Source organism: Galeopterus variegatus, unplaced genomic scaffold (genome assembly GCF_000696425.1).
Source record: "Galeopterus variegatus unplaced genomic scaffold, G_variegatus-3.0.2 Scaffold176, whole genome shotgun sequence".
NCBI lineage: Eukaryota > Metazoa > Chordata > Mammalia > Dermoptera > Cynocephalidae > Galeopterus > Galeopterus variegatus.
In genome coordinates, this window is record NW_007726287.1 from 628,753 (window position 1) to 640,003 (window position 11,251).

Here is an 11,251-nt window from a genome sequence, read left to right on the forward strand (position 1 = left end):
TGCAATATTCTAGTGATGCTGAAGAAAAGCCTTAATATTTAACTCTAGAATATACATTTGCGAGGGCTCCGAGTGACCAGAACTTGCCTCTGGAATGCTGTTGTGTCTGACTTGAGTGCTGCTGGAGAACTTAAGGGGCGTAGAGCTGGGGCAACACAGAGCTTCTCGAGCAGGCTGGGTGAGCCCTTCAGGGCCTGTTCATTTAGACATGGTGCTTTAATAAGTGTGCACGTGGCAGAAATTGTCCACGCTGTGCTTTCATTAGGTCCTGGTGGCGAGGGTGGGGGTACTAGATAGCCCTCAACCACCTCTAATGATTGAGTTTGCCATTTTCCTACCCCCAAATAACTTATCCATCTGTGCTCAGTGAACAGACTTGGGCCAGCTCATATACAGAACAATTCAAAGGAAAGACCCTGGAGAGAGGGAACGGGGCAGCAGGTACAGAGAAGCTGGGGTGGGGGTGGAGAGTCCCTGCCTGACAGGGAAGGTGTCTTTCTGCCAGTGCCCTCTCCTCCCAGGTATCCAGGGAGGCTTCTGCAGGTCGGCTAGTCAGGGGTGGGCAAGAAGCAGCCCGCCCCTCCCCTCCACATCGTCCCCTCGTGTCTCCTCCATCCCCTTCCATGCTTCTCTGTCCTCTCTCGTCCCCTCCTGACATCCTGAGGCCATTTTCCCGAGATTCATCTTCCCTCCCTGAAAACACCCATTCAGGAGGCAGCATTCAAACAGGTACGGGGGACCCAGGGGGGTGCCAGCCAGTCAAAGAACACGGATTGAAAGTCGGCAGGTCCGGGTGGGGCGCAGCACCCCCTGCAGCCCGCATGGTGGGGGAGAGGACGGTGGCTTTGAGCGCAGCCTCTCTGGAGTGCTCCCCGCTACTGTGCTGTCTCAATGCCAGCTTTGATGTGTCACATCAGCAGCAGGGGCTTTCAGGGGGCTGCTCCTCGAAGCCCTGCCAAACTGTCTTTGCAGCAAGCAGGCGTCCTCCTTCCAGAGCTCAGCCATATTCCCCCACCGCAGCCCCCCAAAGCCTGTTTTTTTGGGGGCAGAATCAGAGACAAGTGGATGACAACTCAGAGAGGCCGCTGCTGGTCACTGAGAAGGCCCAGGCCCAGGGACAGGCCCCCGGCCCTTCATCCCTGCCAGCTGGCACCACAGCATCCAGCCTACTTCCCTCCCCTTAGGGACAGGAGCTGCTGCGTTTGCTCCAATTTGGAGCTTTTTCTCTTCCCCTTCCAGCTCCCAGTGTGGGCTTCAGTGGCTTCCTGGGACCCAGGGGCAGAATCACTGATCTGCTGCTCCTCCCTTGAAAGGAAAGTCTTAACCTTTACTATTTTGCTAAGAGGCAACAAGTGTGGAGATTGTAACCCTGGCTCTGCCCCTTGGGTGTCACTTAACTTCTCCAAGCCTGGGCTTCCTCACACTGTGATGACATAAGCCCTACTTTCAGGGACACTAATGTCATCATGTCACCTTGGCGGGTGACACTCAGAAGTCACGAGCATTTTGATCCGAAGTATGAACTTTGGGAGTGAAGTGGGGAGAGGAAACGTTGCGATGGCCTGGTCTATCCCACCTCCACCCTCTTTCTCCCGAAAGGGGCTCCTGGTAGGGGAGGGAAGCCCTGTACTCGGACCTGAGCTCCCCAAGAAACTGATCAGAGAATCCTTCGAAGACAACTCTCATTTCAAAGTTTCTGCTGCTTCTCAGAGTTGTCAGAGCAGGTTAGGAGATGGCAGGAACTGTCTTCCTAGAGTCTGGAAGGGGAAGACAGGAGATTTGGGGGATGGGATAAGAGAAGGAAGGGGCTAGGAGAAGAGTCTTTGAAGGAAGAGAGCAGACCCCACAATGTGGCTCCAGACAGGCCCACGGAGGGAGGTGATTAGAGAGACCCTGGAATGGAATAAGGCCACTGAACTTTAAAAGGAGCCTGGGTGACTGGACCTCAGGCCGATCTGGGCTATAATCCGAGGTGGAGTGGCCAGAGGTGCTGGAGACGTCCAGTGGGACTCGGAAGCAAGAGCTGACGGGCTGTTTCCCAGTTCTCACAACTGTTTGGAGGGGACTATGTTCCTTGTGTGCAGACAGAGGCAGGATGAGGGTGCAGGTTCTTTTATTTGGATATTGAAGAAAATGGTGACTCTGGGCAGCTGGAGCACTTGTGGACATTGGGCTACATCAGATTTAAAATTTTTAAACAGAATGGAAAACTGAAGTTTGGAAGAACCCAGCCTTGGGAAGGTGTCCCTACTTCTTGGTGTCTGACCAGCCTTCAAAGATTGGGTCATTTATTCATTCAACAAACACAGGCTATTTTGCTTTACTGAACAGTTGATTCTGAAGACACCTTGACCTGGTAGTAACTGTGCTGTAAAAGTCATCATTGCAATGAGAAAAGGGGGGGTGCTGCTTGGTGGGTTCGCAGCCGGCTGATGTTAGAATTCCCTGGGGAGCGTTTTTTTATTTTTATTTTTTTAAATATAAAATCTTATTTATTTATTTTTCTTATTTTTATGTCAATAGGGAACAAATTTAACACAAACATTAACATCCTTAATGGTGAAAGAACTCTTGAAAATGAGGTAGAAAAATCTAAGCAGAAACTGGGTGAAGGACATGAGCGGATGAGTGACACACCCCATAGAAATGCTCCTGTCTAGTGATTACACTCTGAGATGTTGGGGGGCGGGTAGGGCTAAGGCCCTTGGCTCCCCGTCTCAGAGCCCCCGGGGGCTTTTGGATCTGGCTCTGTGGTGGCCAGGCCTGGTTGCCCAGATGGTGGTGGTTGGGGCCCTCTGCTCCAGCCGAGGTCTCAGGGGCCCCAGGAGCCCCAGGGGAGAATTGGGAGCATTTTTTAAAAAATGCAAATGCATAGCACTACTCCTAGGGATTGGGACTAAATGCATCCTTTGCGACCCAGGTATGGATTTTTTTTTTTTTTTTTAACATGCACCAGGTGATTCTAATATGCTGCCAGGGCTGAGAACCTCTGGATTAGGCAGCTGCAAATTTGCAAATACATGTTCTTTCTGCAGGGATTTCAGTAATAAAGTTTTTTTTTATAGTAGGAATCTCAAGCTCATGCACGTACAGGGTCAGCACCTGAGAGTGGGGGCCTCCTGAAATTCTGCACCCTGAGCTCCTGGCTGGCCTCACTCAGCCCCAGCCTCGCTCCCCATCTCGTCCCCAGGGCCTGCACCTGAGCCTTTTTGTGGTGCTGGTGATGGTGAATTGGATTATGGGCTTAGAGACAGGACCAGGGAAAGCACATGAAGGAAAAGGATTCAGCAAAAGAGATGAATTCAACTAGCTTAATAAAGAGTAGGAGAGGGAGCAGGGTGGCCTTGGGCTGGGGTCCCACGAGGGGTGTTTGAGCGGGGGACAGGGCTGTGGAGAAGATGCTACAGCCACTGCAACGAGAAGGAAAGATGGGGGCTTCAGCAGTATTGTTGGAAGCCATGGCCCTCTTATGGTGTTCAGCATGAGGACTGGAGTCATTTTGACTCTTGGTGGCTTTCACGTGTCTGTGGGTCCCTGACCTCCTCCAGGAAGATCTGTGGAGTCAGCATCTAAACAAACCACACTGACCACTGTGCCGGTCACCAGCCAATGGCCTTGGGTGGGGTTGCCCGGTGGCAGCAGCAGCAGCCATCAGAGCATGCAGTGACTCTTCCGGCTCTGAGCCAGAAGAGTCTGATGGATCGAAGCATCAGCTGTGAGGGGCTGTGAATGGTGCACTGCAGGAGGTGTCCACACCCCAGAGGGGGGACGGCCCAGGGGCCACCAGAAAGCTGTCTCCTCAAGGAGATTTTTAACCCTGACCGGATACTGACCAAATCATTGGTGAGTTGTCTAGGTGTGATAGTGTGTGTGTGTGTGATTGTGTGTGTGTGTGTGTGTGTGTGTAATAAAGAGAGCCCTTATCTTTTGGAGTATGAAAATATGATTGTGTGTGTGTGTGTGTGTGTGTGTGTGTGTAATAAAGAGAGCCCTTATCTTTTGGAGTATGAAAATAAACTAAGACCACCCAAATAAGGCAAGCAAAGGCAATAATCTATTCAGAGCTTGCTGTGTCCAGGGAGTTGGTCACCATCATTTGCATCTGCAGACTCAGAGGCAGGCAGAAGAGTGTGGAAGCTTCTAGAAGAGGAAAGGGAAGGCTCCAGGTGTGCCCTGATGGAGGCTGCAAGCGGCTCACTAGGAGCAGGGCAGCCTAGGGGAATGGTTCGGGGAGCATGTTTGGCTTTCTCTGGCTGGTCCTAAGCTGGAAGTGGAGATAAAAATTAAGGAAGCTGTCAGTTATTAATCAAGTCCTGGCTGGCTGGGGCTGATTGTTACAGGGGATATTGTCCAGCTTCCTGCATTGCTGGTGGAGACAGCAGTCTGATGTCCTCCGAGTCTGACTACACAGTAGGCTGGCTTCCTGGGCTGGTTATTGTGGGTGATGGGTTGGTTTCCTGGGCCAGTTGCTGCGGATTGTGGGTCAGAGTTCTATTTTTATGTATAGTCTGGCCACTGTCCACTTGTGCATTCAGTCTCTCAGTAGGTATAGACTAAAACATCTGTGGATGAAATGAAAAGCTGTCTGGGTTTGCTTTCACATCATCCAGGAGCAGGGGGTAGGTGTGGGCACAGCGTGAAACTACACCGTCGTGAACTCAGCAGCTGAGGCGGGAGGGGTCCGTGGGGGTTCTCATGCCATTCTCACGGCTTCTGGATAGTTTTACAATATTTCATAATAAACAGTTACAGACGAACAAACAAAAAAGCTGTTTCCAATCCCTGGTCGCCTTGAATCCCCAGTATCCTGAGGGGCATCCCTGCGCCTGTGGGTTTCCTGACACTTTGTCTGATTCCAGGCTCTCCTTTCGATCATCAAAGTTATGCCCTTTAGGGCCGGCCCGGTGGCACACTGCTACAGTGCGCCACTTGGGAAGCGCGGCGGCGCTCCCGCCGAGGGTTCGGATCCAACATACAGACCGGTTCCCGCTCACTGGCTGAGCGAGGCGCGGGGGCAACATCGAGGGTTGCGATCCCGTTGCCGGACACGGAAAAAGACAAAAAAAAAAAAAGTTATGCCCTTTAGGAAGGTTTTGCTCCGTGTGACTGTGGTTAGGGCTCCACGGGGCCCCTAAATCTTGCAGCCTGTACCCCCTTCCCAGCCTACAGCTCAGAATTAATCTAAATGAATTTGGAAATGAATCAGTCAACCAAGCCAATTCAATTAATTGATTGAATGAGGCTTCCTGGCTCCCAGATCCTGCCTTGGGCTTAGTCTTACCGTACCCTCGGTTTCCCCACTGGCTGGAAGCTCGCAGGGACAAAGAGAAGGAATTCACTGTTGGCACTCCCCTGGCACTGCAAAATAGCGCTTGACATATACTAGGTAATTTGGAAGTATTTTGGAAACCATTTGGAAATGCCTAAAATGGGGATGTATTGGTTAATAGGGCAGAGCCAAAATTAGCAGAAGAAAATGAAGTGTTTGAAGGTATTATCACTACTTGCAAAACTAGCCGTAAAGACTTTAAATCAGCACACAATTTAATGAGAGGCCTGGCCTGGCAGGCGGCCGTCTGTAGACAAGGCCACGCGCAGCCGAGCCCCGACACGCACCCATTTCAGCTCTTCAGAACCTTTTACTCCTTGATTAGGCCTGACGTCCTTGCCTTTCATCTCCCTCCACCCATGCTTCTGAACCAAGAAACCCCAACAAGACACCCTTGAAAGCACTTCAAGGATGTGGTCTGAAATATGTTGATAATTAGTGTAATGAAACCCAGGAGGAATTTCCTTAAACTCCCTCTTCTCTGTTGAATTTTATGAACCCAATAAAAGCATCTTTAGCCTAGAAATAAGCCTACCTCCCCCAGCCCAACAGTCTTGTCTTCTGCAGAGAATGAGATAACCACTTTCTTTCTAAAACCGTACTCCCACCCCCAAAAGCTGGTGTCCCCCCCAGGCTGTAACCACACGATCCGACTCCTGCAAGACTGTGGGAGTGGATCAGTGGACGCCACCTCATGGAAGGCTAACCTTGCTGAGTGAGGCTTTCCTTCCCCATCAAGTTGTTGTCACAGGCAGACTTGGGGCTGGGAGTCGCCTCAGTCCTGCCCCTCCTCTCTGAGCACTGCCTTACCCCTACCAGGGGCCCTCACAGCCACATTCTCGCCCAGCCCCCTCTGCACCCCTGACCAGCTGGCCTGGGAAGATCTCCTTTCCTGAGACTTTAACCCTGAGCTGCCTCTATAGGTGGTTTGAACTGAAGACACACGAGCCAGGAACATGCCAACACGGAAGAGAGGAGGAAGAGGAAACTGCAGGGAGGATGGAGATGATGATGAAGTGTCCCGAGGTGCAGAGAGGACAGGGGTGGCTGCCGATCTCTGGCTGCTGAGCCAAACAGCTGGGTGCTTCCTCTGTCTAGGTCCCTGGGGTCACTGTGTCCCCGTTCAGGTCCTCTTTCTGCCCTGGGCAGCCTGGTGGATTCCTGCTGCTTGAGACCAAGGTCTGGCCATGAGACTCGTCCTGCCAGCCACCATTCACTGGTGGCCCACAGGCCTGGAAACTCACTCTCAATTTCTTGGAGGAGCAGGAGCCTCACAAGCCTGTGGTAAAGACCTTGCCCACTGGATGAAGACACAGACGGAATGCAACCAGCCCTCAGCCCCAGTCTCTAGGGAGACTGGAGGGACACCCCGAGTTCTCACCCAGCTCGTGGTCAGGGCACCAGGGCAGGGGGCACCAGAGTCCCCACCCCACCCCAGTGGATCATGCCCTGAACTCTTTCACCACCACCCTCAACTTTTGTCAAGTTGGGTAATTACCTTTATCATCTGTACTGTTGGGGAAAAAAGCTTTCTTTGACATGTGAGTGACGGAAGTTCAAAAACTCTTTCACCACCACCCTCAACTTTTGTCAAGTTGGGTAATTATCTTTATCATCTGTACTGTTGGGGAAAAAAGCTTTCTTTGACATGTGAGTGACGGAAGTTCAAATGTTTGAAGGTGCCATCAGATGTCATGTGTGTTTCTGTCTCCTGGATCTGCCCGGCAATGAACTTGTCAGTTGATGTGTGTGCTGGACACTTGTGCTCCGGCATTTAAGCAATGGACATGCCTCAGCCTCAATCAACAGGCCTTGGCTCTGTCTGTCGGCCTCAGGATTTAGAAGCAGGGAGGCCTGGCACGTGCCCTGTAGGCACTGAGCGCTCAGCAAGCACAAGCACCCTCATCACCCTCAGCGGTCTCCCTCACAAACAAGACACAGCCTGGGTCTCGGGGAAGAACGCCCGGAGGGGCACATCCCTGCCTATGCTCCAAAGGGAATTTTGAAGAAGTATTTTGAGTTTTTATTTGTGCTGAAGAGAAACAAAGTGATCAAGCCCTATATCTCCCTTTAAAAGATATTTGCAAATATAGGGCTGGTGGTATTTTAGAAACAGAACATCCAGGCTGGCCGGTTACTCACTTGGTTAGATCTCAGTGTTATAACACCAAGGTCAAGGGTTCAGATCTCCACACCCGCCAGCCACCAAAAAAAAAAAAAAAACAAAACAAAAAAACCCAAACAGAACATCCAGTCCTCCTGGGATGCCCTCACAGATGTGTGTTAGAGGGACCCCAGCAATGGGAACTGCGGGGCCAGAGGGCAGGACAGGGAGCCGGGCAGGACAGGGAGCCTGGGGGGTGGGAGGGAAACAACCCCCAGATGCAGCACACGGGGGTTGGGGGGGCTTTCCACTGTGGAGACAGCCCGACACCTGCCCTTCGAACTCCCAGCCCAGCTCAGCCCTGCACGTCCTGGTTGGGGGGTGGGAGGGAAACAACCCCCAGATGCAGCACATGGAGGTTGGGGGGGCTTTCCACTGTGGAGACAGCCCGACACCTGCCCTTCGAACTCCCAGCCCAGCTCAGCCCTGCACGTCCTGGTGGAGGCCACCAGGAATGCCACCTGCTGGAGGAGACCACGGTCCTGCCTCCGCCCCCTCTATTTGGCTGACCCTAAGAAGAAAAGGAGCAAGCCTGGACCACTCCATCGGGACGGAACAGCCTCCCTCACTCTAGTAAGAATCCTTTCCAACCACACCAACCTCCCCCCGGGTACCCACCAGGATATGGGCCTTCGTCAAGAATTCTCTCCTTCCTTCCATCACATCCCGCCTGTTTCTCATTCTGCCCCAGCATTTTCCTTCACTTAACCCAAAAGGAAATGGAAACCAGCCATGTGAGTAGCGAGGGGGGCCGGGGGTGGGCTTGGGAAGCACCATCATTCTGTCCCCAGCCCTGTCCCCAGGGCCATTCCTACCTTGACTCTCTGATAATGCTTTCTGGCTTCGGCAGTCACCTGGGAAAATCCTCTTGCTACCAAGTTTTCCATGGTGAGGAGATTGCTGTTTAGATGTTTGCAAAGCCACATTGCCTGAAGANCTGTCGGCCTCAGGATTTAGAAGCAGGGAGGCCTGGCACGTGCCCTGTAGGCACTGAGCGCTCAGCAAGCACAAGCACCCTCATCACCCTCAGCGGTCTCCCTCACAAACAAGACACAGCCTGGGTCTCGGGGAAGAACGCCCGGAGGGGCACATCCCTGCCTATGCTCCAAAGGGAATTTTGAAGAAGTATTTTGAGTTTTTATTTGTGCTGAAGAGAAACAAAGTGATCAAGCCCTATATCTCCCTTTAAAAGATATTTGTAAATATAGGGCTGGTGGTATTTTAGAAACAGAACATCCAGGCTGGCCGGTTAGCTCACTTGGTTAGATCTCAGTGTTATAACACCAAGGTCAAGGGTTCAGATCTCCATACCCACCAGCCACCAAAACAAAACAAAACAAAACAAAAACAAAAACAAAAAAAACCCAAACAGAACATCCAGTCCTCCTGGGATGCCCCCACAGATGTGTGTTAGAGGGACCCCAGCAATGGGAACTGCGGGGCCAGAGGGCAGGACAGGGAGCCTGGGGGGTGGGAGGGAAACAACCCCCAGATGCAGCACACGGGGGTTGGGGGGGCTTTCCACTGTGGAGACAGCCCGACACCTGCCCTTCGAACTCCCAGCCCAGCTCAGCCCTGCACGTCCTGGTGGAGGCCACCAGGAATGCCACCTGCTGGAGGAGACCACGGTCCTGCCTCTGCCCCCTCTATTTGGCTGACCCTAAGAAGAAAAGGAGCAAGCCTGGACCACTCCATCGGGACGGAACAGCCTCCCTCACGCTAGTAAGAATCCTTTCCAACCACACCAACCTCCCCCCGGGTACCCACCAGGATATGGGCCTTCGTCAAGAATTCTCTCCTTCCTTCCATCACATCCCGCCTGTTTCTCATTCTGCCCCAGCATTTTCCTTCACTTAACCCAAAAGGAAATGGAAACCAGCCATGTGAGTAGCGAGGGGGGCCGGGGGTGGGCTTGGGAAGCACCATCATTCTGTCCCCAGCCCTGTCCCCAGGGCCATTCCTACCTTGACTCTCTGATAATGCTTTCTGGCTTCGGCAGTCACCTGGGAAAATCCTCTTGCTACCAAGTTTTCCATGGTGAGGAGATTGCTGTTTAGATGTTTGCAAAGCCACATTGCCTGAAGAAAGGAAAGAGAAGAAAATTTTAGTAAAAACAACAAATACATTAAGAATAACTTCCTTAAAATGCCCAGGTCCTTCCATATTCTACTAGAAAAACGTTGGCTGCAGGGAAGATACATATTTCTGGCTGGAGGAAGGCCACCAAGGGAGACAAGCCCATGAAGTCCCTCCTGGCCTAAGAATTCTGCCTTGTGCCATCTCTTCCTCAACCAGCCATTGGCTCTAAATGGACTGGAAAACCTACATGCAGGCTGTGCTTTAGCTGCCCCTAGCGCACCTTTCAAGCTCTGTGCACAGTTTTTAACTCAAGGAGGGTTTAGAACAGGAAGTGTGAGGACAAGACCTATTATGGGTCACAACCTACACTCAATGTTCATTTGTTCTTAAAGATTGGGAGATGATATATTCTGGTCAACAAGGGACGAATAAGATTTAAGGACTAATAATGCAATGAAATGTTCTTAACACCAAAATTATGCTTATGACCATCTTAGCATGGGATGACTCTGAAGGCCCTTCCAGGTCCCCCAGGTTGGTGTGAACCTTAACTCTGTTCCTTCTGCTGGGAAACAGCAGTGACAATATCAGGAAAGAGCCCTGTTTGGATTTCACTATATACCATCTTAACATGGCAAAAGCCCAGTAGCCAAACAAAAGGCTTGTAGCTGAAACAGCAGCTGAGCGGGGTCAGTGCCTGACCTACCAAGGAGGACAAGCTCCATCGCCTCGGCCACGCCGAGGCTTGACCAAGGCTGGTCTCTGTGCTCTGAATCTGCTCCACCCAGCAAATTCCTACCAGTGGGCAGGGAAGCGCTAGAAGCGGAAGGAAGCACAGATGGCCCCAGAGTGTCAAATGTCGAAGACAAAGGCCCTTTATCACACTGAGCGACCAGACTCTTCCTGAAAACAGTTCTTGGTAAGCTTGATTGTCTGAATGCAGAATCTGTTACCCTAGCTCCCCACGTCAGAATCACCTGGGGAGCATTTTGCAACTCATTTGCTAGGCCCAACCCCAGAAGATTCTGATGAGGTCAGTCTGGTGGGGAGTCCAGGAATCCGCATTTTCCAAGGCACCTGGTAATGCGGATAGTTGGCAGGCCTGGAAGCCCCAGTTTCTAACAGTAAAACGGTGAGAGTGGTTGGATTCGGGTGGGTTGGCTGCAGAAGGGAGTGGAAGCTGACAGCCTGCTACTGAGGAATGAAATGGACAGACAGAAGGATGGATGGACAGATAGATGACAGATGCATAGAACAGCTATGCTAACTCCCAAAGCATAGCAGATGCAAGTTGTTTTGTGCAAGGGTCGGCTGTCTTCATTCCTTGGCAGAATGAAGCAAGCTCCCAGTTATTGGAAGAGCAGCCTCCCCCGCCAGACCAACCTGCGGTGAGTGCCCACAGCGGTGGCTTAGTCACTGAGGAAGGGGTCACTGATGTTTGCTAGCCAGGCTTGTAAAAAGCAGAAAGAGTTCCATCTCAGATGATTACGATTTTAACACGTTTTTGGCACTTAAAAGATTGACCTTAAAGATTGAAGCCACAGACAGAATAAAACACAAGTTTCTGAACAGGGGTTGCCTCCAAGGAGGGAGAGATAAAAAACGGTAAGAAAGGTAGTCCAAGGTATTTCTTGCATCCTTCAAGTTGTTTCTTTCTTTTTTTTTTTTTTTTTTTTTTT

At 51.5% G+C, this 11,251-nt stretch overlaps 1 protein-coding gene across 1 annotated transcript in view; it reads right to left on the reverse strand.

Moving 5' to 3' along the window:
• AK8 (adenylate kinase 8) overlaps nucleotides 1-11,251 on the reverse strand; it is a 136,434-nt gene that overhangs the window by 117,979 nt on the left and 7,204 nt on the right. Inside the window, exon 3 of the mRNA XM_008563686.1 lies at nucleotides 9,458-9,571. Within this exon, the coding sequence (XP_008561908.1) occupies nucleotides 9,458-9,571 (114 nt within the window). The remainder of the gene's footprint in view (nucleotides 1-9,457; nucleotides 9,572-11,251) is intronic.